The following is a 21,123-nucleotide window of genomic DNA, read 5'->3' on the forward strand; positions in this document are numbered from 1 at the left end:
CCATGCAAGAATGTGGACATCATTTGCAGCACCTTGAAAGAGTTTAGGATTAAGCATTTCAGGCCCATCATTTCCATGCCCTAAGCTGGGTGCATAATATTTACTAAAATCCTTCAGCCTCTCTGATGACAATTATCTTCTGTAAGTGTCTGACTGACTTGTTTAAAGCAGATTTCTCTCAGCCCTCAACATACTTCAGATCCCATTTCTTACACTTATAACGCCATGCAACCTGTTCTTTAACATTAAAGATCATGATTCATTTCCATATCGTTTCCAAAAAATTGCAGTTTGACACATCATGTATGACTGCAACAGGTCACCAAAATGCTTAATATTAATCTTCCATCAATCCTGAATAACTGAATAAGTGCACACAAATAGCCAAACCAGATTTCATAACAATTTTGGCAGTTGCTCTCCAGTTGAGATGAACAAATAGATCAAGAAGAGCAACAACCACGCTAAAAAAATCTTTAGTTAAGAGACAGTCATCTGTGTTATCCGCAACTCTGAAAAGCATCTCATGGCTTTTATTTCCTCTGGGTCTTGTTTTTCTTGAGGGGTCGTGATCACAGCTGAGCCAAATTCATGACAAACCCCTGAGTCTTACCTGTTAAAGACCTTGAGATGTGATTAAAAGTGCTGGAATAGGCCAGTACACAGTCCACAAGTTATTTTTGTTAACAACTATTCCTCCGGCCAAGAATGGTCTGTCATGCTAAAAACCAGCAAAAAGTCATAAGTGGTCATTTTAAGGATTTACGTATATTATGGTATCATCTAAGACGTAGATGTTTTGATAAGCATTTTTTTTTTCTGCCTTCTTGCTAAGAATTACATCAGAAGGTTGCTACCACTGCCACAACATTAGATTGTACACATATACACATGTAAAGCTTAATTGTTCAGCTTCGAACAAAAGAGCGAGCTTCGCTTCAACACTAGAATCGATTCACGCGTGATCATCAAGCAACCTCAAAGTTTACGCAAAGCTAAAGCTCTACATTTATCTGCCACCACAGCTGCAAAGGTGGTGTCAACGCTCTCATCGAATAATTTCCAAAAAAGCTGCACTAATGTCAAACTATTTCTCGAAAGGCGTCAGCAAATGAGCCCTCACAGACAGGAGTGGTATCAACCTTTCACTGTGTAGCCCTTTGACACAAACATAACTATTCTGTTATTATGTTGGAGATTAATTGGCTCTGCTTTATTGAAAATAAATACAATACCATCCGTGTGTATTTACATAATGGAGCCCTACCTACAGTAAATTATTGGCAGTGTGCAAACACAGGGTGAACTAAGATCATATTCCACATCAACAATGAACTGCATGTCTGGCATCTCACCTTTATTCAAGATAATCCTCTCCAATGCAGCTACACGAGGAACATGAATTATTAGTCTGAGGACTGAATAAGAACGTGTCATGGCTTAGTGTTGGGTTTCCATTTTGTACAGACTTGCCTGTAGTCTGAATCGCAGTCAGAGAGAGAGAGAGCTGTCTTTTTTTCAATATTTCACTTCATTCGACTTGAGTTGTTTACAATGAGTACTGTGCCCATCTTTACCCATCTTTGAAAGTCAAATATGCAGCTTCCCTGTAAAAATCAGGAAATGCGGGTACAAGTGCTCCACATGATCAAAGCAGTGACCTCAAACTCAAGAGAGGAACGTCTCCCTTTCAGCTTTACAGTCCCAGCCTGTGAGTCATGGCCTCCCAGGCTGCCGGCTGCACAGCGACAGCTAAGTTTGCTTGGACGCCCTGATCTCAGCCGCATTCTGAAGAGCCATGGACTTCTTCCGCTGCACCACTGACGCTGTGGCCTCCATGATGCCGTGGTAGCTGTCCGTCTCCTGTGAGTCGTCACTGTTTTGTGACTTGGTGCTGTCCTGTGAGTCCAGCTTCTGCCTCATCGCCCGGTTCTGCTCCTCCTTCAGCTCCACGTAGGAGCGCGAGAAAGTGTGAAAGATGGACGTGACGGGGAAGGCCATGAGGAGAATGCCGCTCAGGATGCTGCTGAGCGCCACCACCTGGCCGGGGATGCTCCTGGGGACCATGTCTCCGTAGCCCACCGTGGTCATGGAGATGACTGCCCACCAGTAGCTCCCAGGGATGCTGGTGAACTCCTGCTTGGCGCCCATTTCGCTCTCGGCGAGGAACACCAGTGGGGAGAAAAGGGCCATGGCAACGCACAGGAACAGCAGCAATAGGCCGAACTCACGCGTACACCTCCTCACTGTCAGGCCAAGTGTCTGCAAGCCCAGCGAATGTCGGGCCAACCTCATCACATAAAAGATCCGTAGGGCTCGCAGGACTCGGAGGACTAACCCCACCTTCTCCAGGTAGTTGTTCCCTGAGCCCACAGGCTTTCCTCCCACCGACAGAGAGTCCACAATGAGTGTGATGTAGTAGGGGAGGATGGCCACCACGTCGATGACGTTCAGGGGCGTGCGCAGAAACGTACACTTGCTCTGCGTCTGAATGAACCGCAGCACGAACTCCAGGGAGAACCAGGCGACGCACACTGTCTCCAGCACAAAGATGTTATAGCACCTCTGGGAGCACTCACCCTGCGGAAAATAAAAAGCACATAAAGACAGACATTAAGGGGTTGTGTTACATTACACAACAGCTACGGCAGCGTCCAGGCATTGAGAGAGGTGAACTCAGACAGAGGTGGCGTGCAGATAGTAATTAACAATCTGTTTCAGAGTGCATTTGATTTGCGGGTTTGTCCCTGACAAGAGTTTGACCATTCGATCTCACAAAACAAGAGTCTTCTGCTTGCCAAATACAACCAAGTGCCGAAAGGTTGAAGAAGATTAAAATGAAGGCTTTGATTATCTTATCTAGGGAAGCTCCCTCAAAGGTGTGCACCGGCGGATGATTGTTAAAACTACCAGATCTGAAATATTCCCTATTTCAATCTTTTGATGGGGATCTACAGTACAGGCCAAAGGTTTGGACACACTTTCCTATTCATTTGAATGAGAAGGTGTGTCCAAACTTTTGGCCTGTACTGTATTTTTTTCCAGACTTGCTGAAATAGCATTCATAAATATTTGAAAATATAATTATAAGGGATTACTTGGTTATTAAGTCAAAGTCACCCCTGGAGGAGTGTAAGAGGAGTGCGTGGGTAATGCTTTTCATTTTTCCACATTTAGTTAAAGTGTCATTAATCACTGACAAGGAATCTTTGCCATATTTGTTTCGGATAATTATGTGGATTAATTAAAATATGGGGAAACAATCGAGCATTTGAGAAAACTTCCCCTGCTTTCTCCTTTAAAATGTATCTTTCATCTCCGTAATGTCATGCAATGCAGTGAAATCGGTGTTTGAGATGAAATGTCTTCAGTGCTCTCCCTGCAGTGTTGGCTGTTTCAGATATTCACGACTAGACAACGCACGCTAACATAAAGCAGGTGGGCAACTGTGAATGTGAGCGAACCAGTTTTTTCCTTTGTATTTGCTCCGTCAACATCTCTGCTCCATTGAGATGTCATTCCAACTGGCTTTTCCCCGCACAGGGAAAAGAAAAGGCTCCTCTGGGGTTTAGTCTCATGCATTTTTAAGCACATACACTTAGTTTTGAATATAGCACAGGTTTTTGCCCACAGTACGCCAAACTTCCTAGAGCCATTACGGACCGTGGAAATCACTGATCAGCAAAAATGGAGTTGCAGTTTTTCACACAGGAGCAACAACAAGGGGTTGAAGTCGGGGCTCACTAAAGAACTGATTAAATTAAGTAACAATATTGAGGATATGGACTTATTAGCTTTTATTAAAGTACAGCCTGATCTGTCAATTTCTCTACTTTTGGCATTATATATTTTTGTTGTTTTTTTGTTTTTTTCACACTTTTTATGTGTCTTGCTCAAACATGTGAGCCATCAAGGAGTATCTTTTCACTAAAGAGACAGTGACAGTCCATATTTTTAGGCTGAGAGACAAAGGTGCTCCTTTTGAAACAGAAACAGGCCTCGATAAATTTGTCAATTGTTGGATTTGGGGAAAACCATTCCTGTCCCATCTCATCATAGGCTGGATGTCAAAGATCTTTGCATTGGAGACATTAAAACAGAGTTAAGTATCAGAATGAATTAAAATTTAATTTATTTTCTAGTAATCTATTTATGGGCTGTGGATAAAGCAAGGGCAGCTACGTCTGGTTAACTTCCACTTTAATGTCCAATTCAACAGGCGGATCCTGAACACTGACATCACCTGTCATCCCCTCGTTACTTCAAATTGCATCACTTTGCCAGAATGAAACTAACGTCACTAACTTTCAACACAGGGTAGATAACAGGTCTCCCAGTCCTGGGAACAAATGAACAAAAGACAAGCTATTCTGTCAGTGTTTGTTAATTACTATTGATTAAATTATTGAAAAAAAATACATTTGACCCATAAAACTGCCAAAAAATAAGGTGTTGTGTCTTCATCTTAAAATTTCTCTTTCAATCTTTACCAATGGTTGAGTTGTACTGTCAAATAACAACGTCTGAAGAATATCTCGAAATGATGAGATGCCCTCATACAGTAATCTGTTTAGTGAGGAGTGAAAGCAGAGCTCACAGACATGTTACTTTCTGTTTGACACAGTCACATCCTGGCTTGGGACCACAGCTGAATTAAAATAAACAAGAGAGAGTCTGTTCTGTAGCACCACTGCTACCGAGCCTAGAGTTTGGCTTCATGCTCTCTGTTTTACAGAAATAACACATTAATTATGAGGGTTGAGTTTCGGCCAACTGAACCAGAAACAAAAAAAGGCTCTTTTACTGAAATGTTGTCTTTTTAAAAAACATTTGGATGGAATGATTAACTCTGAAAGTATAAACACCATTTCAGTGAATCTGATTCAGCGTGATATTCGCTCTCTAAAATGCTCTTGTTTCAAATGGCCATGCTCCTGTGGTGAATCTTTTGATGGGTGTGCAAGTATTTTTCTTACTTTCTGTCTTTCTTCAGCTTTTGCTCCCAGCGCCACAGCACTGTGCCATCTTGAAGCTTGGTGTGCTTCTGCAGCACAACAAGTGGAATGTGAGGTGAAATCCACCCTCTAACCAGTGAACCTGACACTTCGTATCTACTGTGCGATGTAAAAGACAAAACAAAATAAAAGTGCTTCTGTCTAAATCCCGAAGGACTTTGTTCATTTTACCATGCAAAGCAATGTTTCGCACGTCCTGTCACTGTTCTCCTCTAAATCCACAAGAGTCTGAGTCTGCTTGTCACATGTTTGAAGCTTATGCTGTCCCTTTCCTTGGCTTTGAGCGGGCTCGTTTCATTCGCTTCTCAGAGGCTTGCTGGCTGAGTGCTTTTTCCACTCCCTCCTGCTCCTCCTCCCACCCAAAACAGCCTATGATGATGAACACAGAACCATGCAGGGATCAAATTAGAGGCACACAATTATCCGTCTCAGTAATCAGGGGATTCTGACCCTGTCAGAGCTGAAGACAAGCATGCAAACCAAACAATGCAGGAAGCGACAGCCGATCTCTGACCCCTGCAGATAAGCTCGAGTGGGCGTGATTTAACAAACAGGCGGACTTCAAATAAAGAGCTGGGTCTGTTCTCGACACGCCCAGGCTTTCAATTGATTCACTTAATTTGTGCACATCACTGGGCTTCACTGAGAAGACTGTGCATTTAGTCTGTCACCATATTGAAGAAACCATCTCAATCTGCTACTTTACATAAAAAGACTTATTACAGAACAATGGCATGGTGTCATGTGGATCCTCAGGATTTTTAAGTTCAAATTTGGACAACAGATTTTACATTAATAATATTAAATGACAGATTTAATGTGCTATTGACACAGAGAGCCCCCCTTCCCTCCATGTGCCAAGACGCATATCAGCTCTTTAAAAAGCAAATACTAAAACGTACATAGATTAACAGCTGGGCTGTACCAAGAAGCAAACTTCGGGGGTGAAAAATTAAGCTGGCAGTCACAAAACAAAAACTGCATTCCCTAGAATGGTAAAAACAAAGCAAAAATTTTGAAAGCAGAAATTTACATTTATACAGCCTGGTACAAAAAGACTGTTTTGGTCTCTGGAACTAATTTCTTTCTTCATGACAGCCGTACAGGAATTTTTATGTATATCGCTTTTTTTTTTTTTTTTATTACTATTGTTTTATGTAGACTTAGAGTTATGTAAATAGTTCAGTGGGTTTGGATGCTTTCAGGAAGCCAGCATTTATTTCTCCACACATGGCTCCACACATTTCTATGCATAATTTTGTACAATGGCCACTTTTATCTACAGGCTAGGGATTTGTTCTCTAATGAAGTGATTCGTGGAGTGACTGCATTAGAAATCAAGATTTTATAATAGCTTTGAAAGGCCAGCTTCTGATAAGACATACTGGGAGCTGAAGATTCAACCGGCGCACTCATCATGGTTCCGTTTGCCTCATCATGACTGTCCAGAACACTCATTATGTCATTCTTGTGACAGCCACTTCCTTTTCAGACTGCTTGAAAAACACACACACACACACACACAGAGGTAATCAAATAACCAACTTGACGGGGAAAAAAAGGGAAAAGGTAGATTCTCTTGCTATTGATTGAGCTACAGCTCCCACTGCAGCATCGGAAAACAGTGACAACTGCCGCAACTACATGCACACATTTCCAGCATTTCCATGTCGGTCATACTGAGAGCTTATGTTTTCGAGAGCACTTCTTTCCCTCGTTGGGTTGCATCAAGTCCTAATGTGCTTATTATTGCTCCCTGCAGAACTGCAGTTGGACAGAACTGCGGTTGTTGTAAGTGGGTTTTTCCCCCCCCCTCCAATCAGCGACAAGGGGCAGAAATGTGTTATGTCATGGTTTCACAAAGGAAAATAATTCAATGATCACTACCTGCTTTACCAGATGCACGCACACCCACGTTCCCAGAGCTTTTCAATAGGAATCATCTCCTACACAGTAGATGGGATGTGGGATGCATCAGTCACAGAGAGCTTTGGGCCAAATATTACCAAGACAACATTAAAATACCGACACCATGGTCTTCATTTCAATTCATTGTGAGAGCATTGTGGCATCTGCACATAATTTCAATATTTGCTGAGATATTTCACTTTGGTTGAAAGCTACATGTAAGGCTACTAATGATCTGATATTATTGTGAATTGGAAGCCGACAGTTGCTAAAAGAAAAACCAAAATAAATAAATAAATAAAAATAATTCTGGTCATTTATGGACCTGTTGCAGTATAGGAAAAACAGAAAAAAGCCCATAGTAGTGCATGTCTACTTCAGTGACAGGCGGATGACCTTTCTGGGTACAGTACAGTATACCCTACTGTTCACCCAGTGCATGATGGGAGATGCTTCTGCTCCGCACAGTGATGATAAATTCAATAACCATTAGTACTTCTTTAACCTACTACATGTCACCATCAGCATGAGGCCTTGTGCATACATCCAAACACTGTCACACATTTCTCCAATAACCTTTAAATGACATTTATTCAATTTGAAATCTGACGCTGCACGTTGGCTTTGAGATTAATGTGAGAAACAGGGACGCCTGAGAAAGTGGACGGAAGGAAGTTTGAGGGAAACCTGCACGAGGGAGAAAGAAGCAATTTCACACAAATTACAATAAATAAGGTCAATGTTCCCGCTAAGTCAACACCATACAGTGCCCCGGTGTGAGTCGAGACAAAGCTGGCATGTAAAAATATACGAACAGTCAAACTAGTACGTCTTATTACCTCGGTATTTACATCAGTGCCTACGATGAAGCTGAATCTCGGAAAACCAGATTCAATAACTACATTGTCAACATGACTCTTTTTAAAAACGTCACCTTTAAAGAGGACAAGGTCCAACTAGTTGTTCATTGAGTCATTTACTTTCAGTAATCTGAAACCTGACCAGAGCAGATTTGCTTCTTCTCAATATATAATAATAATGGGAAAACTTAGCAGCTGGTGTTTTCTCCTGTTTGCTGGAGAAAAATGTTTTATTTGCCTCACCTTGCAGCCCTTCCGCAACCTTGAGCAGATTTCAGTAAACACATACACTGCTCCCATTGAAAAATGACACACATTAAGCCTTTTCATGGATCCATATGACCTGTAACTACTGTTTTGCTAATAGCCTGTGATCTTTATTTGCACTTCTGGAAACATAATGCACTCTTCCATCTGCATGCCTGATAATGGTATACCTGAATCGAAGGCCATCCACTTCAGCCTACAACAATAGGAACAGGTAGTCTTTACACTGTATGTCCATACAGCCTTATTTATATCCCGCTCTCTGCTGGTGTGACAACGTAAACCCCATGGGAGTCATTCCAGTGTCATCTAATCTAACCAAATCTAAACTACCGTCGGTATTGACGGCAGTTGCCTGACAAGTGCATGCTCTTGCTCTCTGTGAACAGGTTTTAAAACCTTAAATGTATCTTAATACATTTTGGACAGGGTGTTCTTACCGTGAGTCAGCATTTGCCTCTTTCACCAGCATTTCAGCACAAAGCCATTACAGGCCGACCGTATGTAGCAGAGGACCTGACGTCCTCTACATGCTTTGATTAGGTTTTGGCAGAACTGTATCCTCATGTCCCTGGAGGATCACCACTCAATATGTTTTGTCTTTTCCACAACAAAGTGCTTCCTTTGTGACTACTTTGTGGGGAAGAAAATAATGTGTGAATGTTGGGTATTACTTGACATGGTTTCAGTTAATGGCAAACTAATCTAGCTGAAAATGTTTACAAATGTAAATGCTTGAATGGTAACAGGAGAAGCATTTTCTAGCATCTGAATCAGTCCTTCTTCATGTGTTGAGAGGCCGTTCAACTGGACATGCCTGCAGCTCCACAGAGAGGCACAATTAGAGCTGGAGCAACTGGAGCTTTTTTTTCTCTCTTTGCAGTAAGTAGCCAAAAAGCTGTGAAAAAAAAGCATCATTTAAACACTTTTACTCTCTGTTTTTGCATTTTTCCGATTTGTCTTGAATCCAAATGGCCATGCCCCTTCGTGCTGAATATTATAAAGGAAAGGAGAGTTAATTGAGGAAGCAAAGCTTGAGTGTAGTTGCATATGTATTTAAAAACATGCCTTTAGGGTTTAAATTTAGCCGCAGTACTGAACCAATATTAGTCAATATTAGTCTCGAGAGGCAGAAAGAATCCAGAAGTAACTCAGACACACTGCGGCTTGCGGAGGGCAAGTGCCACGTGATTAGCACAATGTCCGTCGCTTATTGACTGTATCCATTGTTCCTTTCAGAAAAACTCAGCTGTGCATGTTAGACTGACTGCCTCGGCAGACGCTGTCACTTGCATTATTCTCACTTGTCGGGGGCATTTAGTCCCTTGAAAATCTACTATTTGCAGCCACCTGACAACTCCTGCACGAATCCAAGTGTAGTGACATTAAGAAGAGCTTTGCAGGCAGGTCCTTATAGCTATGTCGGTGGTATGTTAGTCTGTGTGGGCGTGCTGTGCGGGAGCACTGACACTTCAAACCTGACCAATTTGATAACCATTACTTTACATATATAAAGATAATTGACTAGTCAATTAATGTTCAAATACAGAATATATATTTCGATACAGGTTTGAAGTAAACAGCCTTTAAATAGCAACCTGTAGCTTCTTTTTGTCCTGCATGGTTGTTGCCAAACTCTTGGCAACTCCGGGCAGCTACAGCAGCTTAATGTAGATTTAGGAATTCATTTTGAGACATGCAACAAATTGAAATTAGTGGGAGGTAAAGGAATTGGGTTCTGGCCTGTTTTAATAAAAATGATATATTTGTTTGCCTTTTCTGTTGAGTACTCTAGTAAAATGCATTCATATCACCGATATGTTACATTATTCGTCATTTGGTACATATTTTATAACTAATACTGTGAAGCCGGCAGTTTGGATGATTTGTTAAAAGTCCAGCATGAAACAAACATAATCTTCACATGGGCGTGTACACTGTGGAAATCAGTGACCAGGAATTATTCACCAAACACTGGACAAGAAACACAAATTTTCACATTTCTCTGCGCATGAACAGTGGTTTGTCTAACTCACAGTCACAGGAGACATGACAGCCAGTCCTATTTTCAGCACAGACAAAGACAAAATTCGCTCTATATTCTTCCATTTGCACACATTTCTCTTCCATCCATCCACACCCTTTCAGCTCTGGCTCCCCGGTCCCCTGTGATGATATATAGCTGTGGTAGGGATGTGCTTTAAAGTGGCTGAGATTTATATCAAAATGGAGTGTTTGGTGCAGTGAGGCATGAGCCGAGTCACTGAAAGGTTAGATCCATATCCTGGGCTCCAGAAAGAGATAAATGGGATAAGAACACAGTTTTCAAAAATGCTTATGAGAACAGAGTAAGCAGTTCTGAGGAAAGGAATCGAAAAAAATCACTTGAGATGTTTAATCCACTATTCATCCAAGGACTGTGGATGAGAGACCATAAAATGGTAAATGCAATATTGCATCTTTCCATTTTTTTTGCTCCTGCTTATGTGTGTATTGTGAGAGGAAGAGTCTCTCAGCCAATGAATGCTTCTAAGAGCTGCATTACTGTATATTCGACAGACAGGCTAAGTGCTTTCCACTGCAAGCAGCTCCCTAAAAACTTATGGTTTCTGATCAAGTGACCAAATGCATCTAAGTAGCCACTTCCTGGGTTTAGGTTGCATTGCTCTCATGCGTCATTGTTCACTTTTGTTCAGACCGGAATCGACAGTCCCAAAGCGCGACTTCCTTTATTGCCAAATAAAAAGGTCAAGCACTTTGATCTTCTCTCTGACTTTCATAGAGTGAAACGCTGCTATGTTAAATATTTTTGTCAAAAAACTACCTTGTTTTACCTCTTTAGCCATTAGTTTCACTGTCACCACTCTCCTCGAACTGGTTTCCAGGCGGTTGATGTAGCGATGAAAAGGTGCTTGAAGCCTTGAAGCAACTGTTTTCAGAAACAATCACTGTATTAAAGCTCAGTGTGTGTGGCCTGTCAAAGATATTTATTTCTTAAGTTTAAGTTTCTTTTTTGACTCAGTTCATCACTTCCGGTTTTATTTTGAAGTCCTTGTCTCTTCCCTCGTCCTGTCAAGTTCCCACCTGTTGATTGCCCTCCCTGCCCTAATGTGTTTCTCCTCCTCTTGTGCCTGCACACCAGTCCGCTCCCTGCCTGCTCCTGTCCCCAGACCTGCCCCTTGTTGTCTCGTTAAGTTCAGTTTGTATTTAATTCTTGGTTTCTGTCCAGTCCTTGTCGGATCCTTTGTTCTCCCTGTCCTTTTCGCCTCTGTATTCCTGAGAGCCCTGCCATTTTTTATTTTTCTTTTGTATTTGCTCCAGTTTAGTCATTCCTGTTTTGAGTCCTGTTAATCGTATGGTTGTGTCTGTTCCTCGTATTTTGTTTTTTTCATTAAAAGCCTTCCACCCGCTTCGGCCTGCTTCATTTTGCTCTTCACCCCAGCGCACAACCTTGACAGGTTTAAATGGTTACTTTAATAATAAAAGTTCACATTTGGTTCAGTCTGAGGCTTTTGAATGGTACCAATATTATAAAGCAGATGGCAAGTCTCGGTCAGCTTAGACGGTTTAGTGCCGTGAAGCAGCGCTGGCATAGTGTGCGGCCTACAAACAGGAGACTACAGGGTCTGTGTTGGCGACACTGGTTCAGCTCCAGCCAGTGTCAGTAGTCCCGTGTCATTCCTGATTCTCTCTCTCTCCCGTTTCCCGACACTCTTCAAGCTGTCCAGTTTGTTAAATAAGGCCAAAACATGTGTGAAAACAGCATCTGACACGGAGTGCTTTGCTTCCTTCATATTCCCCCGCTGTCAGAATTTATGTGTCAAAAAGTTGCACATAATATGAAGCCTTGTAATATGGAAATGGGTCTCTGATGCAATGATCACTTTATTGTTCCATTAGTGGCTTTGTGCAGAAGTAAACGGCGGCTATCAAGGCTAATGGTTATTAGGATGGTCTGTAACAGAGGAGGGCAAGTTTGGGGAGTCGACTGGAAAAGATACAGGAATTAGCAATCACCAAGTTGAGCTTGACTGCATAAGTGTTCAGTGACATTAAATCCTTGCTTGACATCAGCGCAAATGAAGGCAGCGCAGGAAGTCGTGCCCGCACAAACACCTCTCCTAACATGGTAAAGAGGAGAGGAGACGCTCCACAGCCAGTTCAGCGTGACACCTCGCCTGTCACGCCGTGACTGCCGGGAGATCCGGAGGGAAACAGAGTCCATTGTGAGAGAGTTTACTTTGTCCATCTGATTTATATGCATGGGGCTCATTATTCCATTATTCCACAAAACTGCAATAAAAAAGAATTGTAGCCACGGTAAGAGACTTCTTAAGGAATGCCACTCCGTTTTAATTTACCATCTCTGGTCTGGTGTGGCTTGATGGCGGTGAAGAAGTGGCAGATTGTGGTTAGCCACCCTTCCTTTAGTCATGCTGGGTTCCCCAGGAATGACACAGCCACCTCATTACGCCCATTAACCCTTGTGTTTTTCGTCTTGGTTCCAGTTGGGCTCTCCCTCCTAATGAAGCAGCCGCACCTGATGCTCTCTCTCGGAGGAGATTGTGGTTATCCAAAGAGGATATAGAACCAAGTCAAGTTGCTCTCGGCTCAATTCTGGATGAATGAGAACATCTTGGTGACAGATTTCAGCAGTCCAGAGTTTGAGACACGCTGTGTCTGCCATCATAGGCTTACCTGTTGCTCTTCTCATTCAAATAGTTAAAGCTGCAGAGTCATACCGAGTGGAGTGACAGACGACATTTATAGACTAATGTTTGATCCGATCCGGTCTTCATTCTGCTTTCAGCGGCATTGTTTTCTTTGTTGAGTTCCCCTTTGAGGATTAAGCACTTTATCCGAACAACCCCCTCCCAGCCTACTGATGAAGACATGCAGCCTCTTTGACAGAGGGAGAAGCTTCAGGGCTCCTCTAATCATTATCTGGTCTGCTGATGTCATTCAAGAGGTGAATTAGCCCAATCTGGATCCAGATCTCTAAGGCTTTCTGAAGTCTCCGAGGCGGAAGCAGACATGAAAAGAATCAGGAGCGAGACATTGTCAGTTTTAATGTGATTTTTTTTTTTCGCTCTGCTTGTCAGAGCGAAAAAAAAAAAGCTGGAACAAAAGCCTAAGGTGGCAATTTTCCTCTTCCTGAAGATGAAAGAGAAATAAGTTGGCGTGCTTTGCTCCTACTTTCATCCCTAATTAGAGACCAGAGACTGAAAGTTATGAGTGTGATTATTTGTTGCAGCTCTGCCGTATTATAAGCCATGTCACATAAAGATTCCTTAGGATGCAGTTACAAGAACAGTTCTGCAGTTTGTTTAACTGCAGCTTTGTGCTCACTTTCTGAGACTGATTTTTGGAAATTGATTCTAAGGTCACGTCGGTTCAGTCACCTTTCAGCAGCCAGGGACTTGTCGTTTTGTCATGACAGCTAACTGGCAGCTAACGCTTGTCAGGCTCTGACAGACTTATGATGGTAGCCTTTGAATTCCAGGCTACCTACTGCTTTGATTGAATGACAAACATACAGATCAATCTGCGCTGAATTCACATGCTCCTTTGTGTTTTCATATTGAGTTGCACTACAAGTTGCCAGATGCAGTCGATGCGGCCAGACAACACCTGGAACAAATGTGACTGAGCAGAGGAAAAAGGTTCTTGATCATTGCTCTTCTCTTTGTCTTGCTTCTTATATTGTTTCACTATCAGTTAAAAAATTCCACTTACACTCTGAAATAAATGTTGACAGCATAATAGTTACATTTTTAAATACTGTCTTTTACGGCAATGCAAATCCCAGTGTAATAACATTACACATTTATAAGCCTCGAGGCGGCTCTCTGAGGAGGACACTGCACCTTTTCACTGTAAATAGTCAGCAGATGGCCGCAGCATTTAAGTTATGACAGATAAATACACTTATTCCAACTAGTCCATTTACATTTCTGTGTGCCAATTCACATCCTCTTCTTTACTCACCATCACAGCAGGGCTGGCCCTATAACCTCAGCTGACTGACTGAATGACAGAGTTGGCTAATTATAGTATCACCATTGATCAGATGAAGGCCAAGTGCTCAAATGAGTTTCCCCAGTGGCTGCTGCTCTCAAAAATGAATCGGTTTCTATCAGAGACAGTTCGCAGCCTACTGTGCCCATTTCAGGCACTTTTTTTTTTTTTTTTTTTTTTTTTAAAGCACCAAACAACAAATGGAGCCACTTTTTTGACAAACCCGTGCTGTGTTAAAGACATCTGTGTAACTTTCCCTGATCTTTTAAGTAAATATAGCTGAACGCTCATCAGAGTTTTGGTCTTTAACTTGCGTGTTTGATGATTTTGTCAGTAGCAGAGCTGTTTGAGAGAAGCAAACAGTTAAAGGGCTGAAACCAGCTCACACCACGCTGGATGTACCAGTTCGTGGTCTTGTCTTGTTTTGCTGTGGAAATATTCAGGCTAGATGTTCCAACCTCTGACTAGTCCACATGCTATGCTCATCTAACTTTGGAAATGCTGATCTCCAGATCATCCCCAACAGAAATAATGATTTGTCTTGTTTTTCATATTTATTCGCGCACATGATCTTTGGACCGAAACCTCAAAGGCGCATCACAAAAAGCCAGTTAGAATCTGCCTTTTTAAATTAAGCGTGAACAGAAACATGACAGTGTATGGTGCATAAAAGAACCTAAATACAGCCCTTACTTTCATTACTGGTCAGCCGGCCGAGATAAGGTTTGGGTAAACAAGCCTTTAACTGAACATTAAGATTCCACAGCGAATTTGCATATTGCATAACTGTTATGATCTTATTTCACATTCATTTAAGCTTATTTCATATGCAGCTTTGGAAAGAGGTCAAGTAAAACCAACTGTACAGGGGAAACATCTGTGGGATTCTGCAAATACCAAGCCCAAACAGTATTCATTCATTTATACGTGTGTGTGTGTGTGTGTGTGTGTGAATGCATAGCCCTTTGCCGTTGTGTATGCGCTGTCAATTATCACATGCATGGGAGAATATGGGTCTCATGTTGCTATGAAGCAATGAATGCTGCTATGAGGGCTGCTACACAATAATCTGGTATTTGAGTGAAAGGAGAGGAAGTCTTGTTGTCCCTAAGCCTTCGCCTCGGTGTCTGCATTACAATGATTTACAATAAAGCTCAGGAAGACTTGGTATGTGGGCTGCTGCATCAACATAATCTGAATTGGACTGTAAAAAGCACACACATCCCTCAGGCTGTAGCACAAAACAAACAAACAAACAAACAAACAAAAAAAAAACTGAAACTGAGGTTCCTTTCCTTCATAATGATGTGTTTTGTAAAATCATAAGTATGGTGCAGCATGTTGTTTGTTAGAGCCAACTGTAGATTTTTTTTTATACAACAACAACAACAACAAAACATTCCTAGCTCCTTTTTCGGATGATTTCACTTTTACTAAGCTACTCTTTATTGTTTTTCTAAAATTGGTAATTCGTTGCTGTCACTTTGTTTAATCATACTTTCTCAATGATTTTGCTGCTGCTTGTTACTGGTGCTACTGAAGAAAAATACAATTTCTAAAGATATTCCAGAAATGAAATATGGGGCATGCCGGGACTTTTTGGAGAATTTCAATGCAACCTATGATTAAGAATAAGAAATATGTTCTTAGGGAAGCAAGAGAGGAAACTCACCCTCTCCTCCTCTTCCCTGAGGTCAGGCATGGTGCTGACACACAACGTCACAGCAGTGATGGCTACAAATAACACTGACAGACAGGCGAAGATCTTCCCTGGTAGGCCAGAGTGGGGATTCTCCACCATGTCTCTCAGTCGCCGCATGCAGCCTCCCACACGGGTCTCTTCCTGAGCTCCGGCTCCTGGAGTCTGCTGGCTTTCCTCGCAGGACTGTGGCGATGTGAGCTCGGTCTCCTCTTCCTCCAGCCTCTGCTGCTCCTTGTACTCCTCCTGCCTGAGTCGCAGCTTCCTGAGGCAACACCAGTCCAGGTTGTTCTCCTCCACCCCCCAGTACAGCAGCTCCTCCTGGAAGGACATGGCGCACATCTCCCTCAGAAGCCGTAGCTTACCTGCTGCCAAGAAAGTCACGATGGTGCGGAAAGCCAAAGGGCTCCGGTCAAAGAAATACTCATTGCGGCTGCCATCGTAGTCATCGCACACGTCCATGATCTCGGCCTCATTGCTGCAGCTGCGCAGCTTGCCCAGTCTTGATAAGGGAAACTCCTCCAACGTTGACCATGGGATACGGTACTTGATGCCCCCTACATTGATTATGGCTGCCCCATCAGCCAGGCCGATCTCATCTCCATCCTGTTGCCGGGGTTGAGGGTGGAGCAGGAGCTGGGCTCGCTTGTAGAACAGGCCCTTCTTGGACGTCACCTCCTGTGGGTTCTCCACACGGTTGAAGTGGAAGGTGGTGAACTGGTGATCAGTGTTGCCTGCTAGGAAGGCCACCTCCTGGTACATCCCTGCCACACTTTTGGGGGAACCTGTCCTGTACAATGTGAAGGGGGTGGGGCTTCACAGGGTATGTGGGATGACCGGGAGCTTGTCACCCATTCAGCAACACGGCACGTCTCTGTTGGGCAGAAATTACAAGTCAGTGATGACATTTTTCATTGTCTTTACACACTCTTTAGGATTGCAGTCTTGATCTTTCAAAAACACCAAACAGATCAGTCAGCTTCAAATGAAGCGTGTGTTGGATCATTGTAATGTGTGAAATCTGTTCACACCTTTCAGGCTTTGGAGGTGGAGGAAGCTGGTATTTCTACACCATTATCTAAAGCTCCCACTGTCATTCCTGAAGCTGTACTTCACCAATGTTCAGGTGTATAAATAAGTACAACACCAGGACTGCCCTCAAAGGGAGAAAGTACAGAAATATGAACCACTATCCCTACGTGAAGTTGCAGTTGTATCATCGGCCTTCTGGAATCAAACACTTATCAAAGATGTACTTTTGCTGTGCCACTTTCCGTTGCGACCATGCCTTTCAACTGCAGCGTCTTCATCCGGTTCCCAGCAACTAGAAAAACTTTGAGTTGGACAACACCAGGTCACATATCAGCAGGTATCAGGTTTGATTTAGAGTCAGTGGGCAGTGCTGTACTGAGCTTTGTGGGTGTGGAACAGGTGCAGGTTTGTAAAACCATGCAGGACTCTCTTTCTGTATCTCTATAAGACCTGACCTTAATCATCACTGTGTTGTTTCCTAATCACATTTGCATGTGAGGACGACTTGCAGGTTTAAATTTGCCTTTGTTTTATTGTTTTATATTGCGGAATCAGGAACATTTAAAAATATGATGAAGAGATGTGATGAATAATGCAAGGATGTGTGATTTGTATGACAATGCTTAATGTTTTGATGGTGTTATTAGTTATTTTGGGGTTTCTCTTTTTTTTTTTTTGTCTCTCGTTAATTCAAATTTTTATGTTTGCCACTGAATTGAATTGGTCAAATTATCAAAGGGAATAATTCTTAATATTATGGGGTTACATTCCGCTCTTTCACCTCATTTGAGGTGAGTATACCTGCTGTGGTAGACCGGGGTTGGATAACCTGACAAGGAACCCCAGCCACAAGGCGCTCCCACTAGTAGTACACTTGTGTTGGTCCCACGCCTGAATAAATGGCAGGGTTTCATCAGCAAGGTCATCTGGCATGAAAACTATAGCCAAATAAATTATGGAAGTCGTAGGAAGCTCGTCGGAAGTCGTGGTGACCCCAAACAGGGAAAATCCAAAGGAGGGAAATTCTGCTCTTTACATTTGTGAAAAAAAATTAGCAGAATTTCCCTCTTTGGCTGCCAAACGACAAAGAGCTTTGGAGCAAGCCCTTTAGGAACTTCTTTAGTTTGATATATTGCAAAAGCACCTATTTGATTCAATTGGAATACATCAAAGCGAGGCTCTGAACACCATGAGCTGACAGACCAACAACGTCTGGAACAGCAAGGTGTTCGAAATCATCACATGGACAAAAAAATCACCATATGAATCTGAATAGCAGAATCCTAAAGTTGTTGGCTTTTAATTACTGTTGTGTCTGAGTGAAAAAAGGAATAAACAGTCTGTCAAAAGTCTACATTTCCCGTGTTTTAGACAGAAATGTCAAATACCTTTTCCCTGGACTCTAATTGCAATGAAAGCACAGAGGGAAAGCAATTCAATGTCAAGTTGTGGTCCAAAGCCATGCTGAGAAACTAATAATGTTGTTTTTCTATTTACAGCATCATCAGGCTGCGGAATGAGACAATTTAAAGCTCTGTTTAACAAACTGTAGGAAATCACAAACTCAATAAAGGGGCGCACTGAGACCACTACTACACTGTATAAAACCACGTGAGACATCAAAAGGGTTCCATGTACGTGATGAAGTGACGTGGTTTGTTCATTTCTCACTTCATATGAACAAACAGCTGCTGAATGTATGTATTATTCAAAACAGCATGAAAAATTGTCTGTGTTCTGAAGAACAAAGGAACAGCTACTGTAGGCATTTCTGCTTCTGTGGATTTCTTCACTGACACCAAAATCCAAAATAAAAGCCTGAACGCAGCTCTCTAACACAACCCACATAGGCACATTTATTATATTTCTGAAACAGACTGAGGAGAATTTGAAGTGTTCGCCTCATTTTTGTTTTTTGCCTTTCTTTTCTCCGGCAGTCGAGGAAACCTTTTAACCACGACTATATGTGGAAAGAAAGAGTTAATAGCACAAAATGACAAAAATCAAGGAGGGAAATCTTTAGATCAGAATGATTTCCCCTCTGATGCTCTTAATGGAAATGTCAAAGGACAAAAACTGGAAGGAATGTGGCCAAACAAGCAGTTGCACTATTCTGCACAAGCTCCTTTTTTTCTGAATGCTGCTTATCCATTTTCCAGGACGCAGGGGTCACCCTGGACAGGTCACCAGTCCATCACAGGGCCAACACACAGAGACAGACAGAGACCAACAACCACTCACACTCAGACCTACAGACAGTTTAGATTCACCAGTTAACCGAAACATGATGTCTTTGGGAGGAAACCCACGCAGACATGGGGAGAACGTGCAGACTGTGCACATAAATGCCCCAGACCTGGGAATCGAGCCTGAAAGCTTCTTGTTGTGGTGCAACAACTAACCACTATGCCACCATGCTGCCTGTATATTTATTTTATTTATGGATATTCTGACGGCACCAGTGTTTTAATAAACTTTAGTTCCTGTAAAGTCCCACTGAGGGTTTAAAAAGCCGTAGAATTAAAAATGAGGAACAAAAAACATCCATCTACTTTTTAGTTTTTAACCCATCAAAAAAGTGAGATCTACCTCTGCTGTTTTTTTGTCTGAACAAGCAGTGTGTCAGTCTGCCAGTGCTGACTCTTTTCACTTCTCCAAAAACAAGCTCTTTAGATCAGTGCCTTTAGATCAAATGACATTTACACGTCTTGATAAGATGGGACTTTTTTTTTATTTTATTTTTACTTATTCAACATGGGCATCTGGATACACAGTCCAGATAAGGATGCCTGCACTGGGCCACAGGCAGTGGGGATGATGTAGTGCGACCGGGCACATCATCACGACAAATTAAGAGAAGACCCCCTCCAGCTATCGCAGAGTTTCCTCTTCTGTTGGGAGGCCAGTCATTTTGAAACAGGCCACTTTCTCCGGGGCAGAGGGTCAGAGATCGGCACCTCTGCAGCCACTCAGCAAGTGCCTGTGACAGGAGCGGTTTATTGAGCATGACACTGCAGCCAGGCGTTGGCTTCGGCAGCACAGAGGGTGAATTCAAGTCTTACAGGAAAAGCTACAACCACAGAGGAGTAACGTGTCACATAAGGTGCGTTGACTCGTGGAAATCCTACATTTATAATCAGATAAGTGCAACATTTGCAGCAGGATTGCTGATTGCTGCTGCTAAAATAATGTTTTGTAATTTAATCACTGCTGAAGGAATATTTAAACACTGACTAATCGATATAGCAGACAGTTTAACTTTAACTGCTTGACAGGTTGCAGTTTTAAGGCATAGACTGCACATCTTTGCCAGGGGGACAATTTCTTGGTCCAACAGAAGGCTGCTGGGGAGCTTTAGAGCTGATGGTGGGTGGACTTGTTTTAACCTTCCAACATAGTGCAGTTAGTTGCCCCCAGTTCCTCTAAAGCTAAGCTATCAGCTACCACTTATTTCTTTTCATGTAAGGGTCCGTGTCTGAGAGACACACAAAGTCTGATTAAGGGCCTCACATGATGTCACATGAGGCTGAAGAATATTCATTTGACAGAAAAAGATCTCTGGATGAACTGAACGTGGTCAGTTTGCATTGTGGGGAATATGGGTATCATACTGGGAAAAGGGGAAGTATGTATACTTATAACCATAGCATCTGTGCTTTTGTGTTATCTGTCTGCAGGTCCCAGTCGGGTGGAGCTTTATGGAAATAAAATCAGGTCACTGAACTCAACAAACCAAAGAGAATGAAGTGGGAAGTCTTCTCACTTTGCAGTTTTCTGACTGTAACAAAGGAAACCTCCTCTGTACGAGGCTCAGGGGTATTTCAAGTTGAATTAGCTCAGTTTTAAATGTTATAGATTATACGTAGCACTTAAAACAACGCAGCAGCGGTTAAAATATATAGAACATCTTATTTAAATAGCTGGTGTGCTCACACCAACTGACAAGAGTGAAAAGGAATAGCAATTGTTAATTGAAGGTTAAGACACACTTGTTCAAACACAGAGTTACTTTCAGACGAGCTAACTGGAAGAAAGGTAATATAAGTCTTTCCATTGCCTTAACCATGTAGGAATATCTCAACAACTATCAGAAGGATTGCTATGAAATTTTCATGGGTCCCAGAAGGTTACTCCAAGTAACTGTTGTGATCCCCTGACCTTTCCCTTCAGCACTGTGAGCAGCATGAGGAGCCATTACAGGCATTACCAGGAAATGCACTGCTGATTTTCAGGGCTTCCTGAGGAGAAACTTCATTAATTCCAACAACTGTTATGATCAGGGCAAAACTTGCACTTCTTTCAGAGAATGCTTAAATAGAATCCA

General features: G+C 42.4%; 1 protein-coding gene across 1 annotated transcript; it reads right to left on the reverse strand.

Annotated features, from left to right (window-relative positions):
* Positions 1 to 1,752: 1,752 nt before the first annotated feature.
* On the reverse strand, positions 1,753 to 16,529 carry kcng2 (potassium voltage-gated channel, subfamily G, member 2). The gene is made up of 2 exons (XM_029514694.1): positions 15,741 to 16,529; positions 1,753 to 2,580 (listed from the first exon to the last, which is right to left on the reverse strand). Exons 1-2 carry the CDS (start codon positions 16,527 to 16,529, stop codon positions 1,753 to 1,755), a joined length of 1,617 nt encoding a protein of 538 aa, XP_029370554.1.
* Positions 16,530 to 21,123: the final 4,594 nt, after the last annotated feature.

Source organism: Echeneis naucrates, chromosome 11 (genome assembly GCF_900963305.1).
Source record: "Echeneis naucrates chromosome 11, fEcheNa1.1, whole genome shotgun sequence".
NCBI lineage: Eukaryota > Metazoa > Chordata > Actinopteri > Carangiformes > Echeneidae > Echeneis > Echeneis naucrates.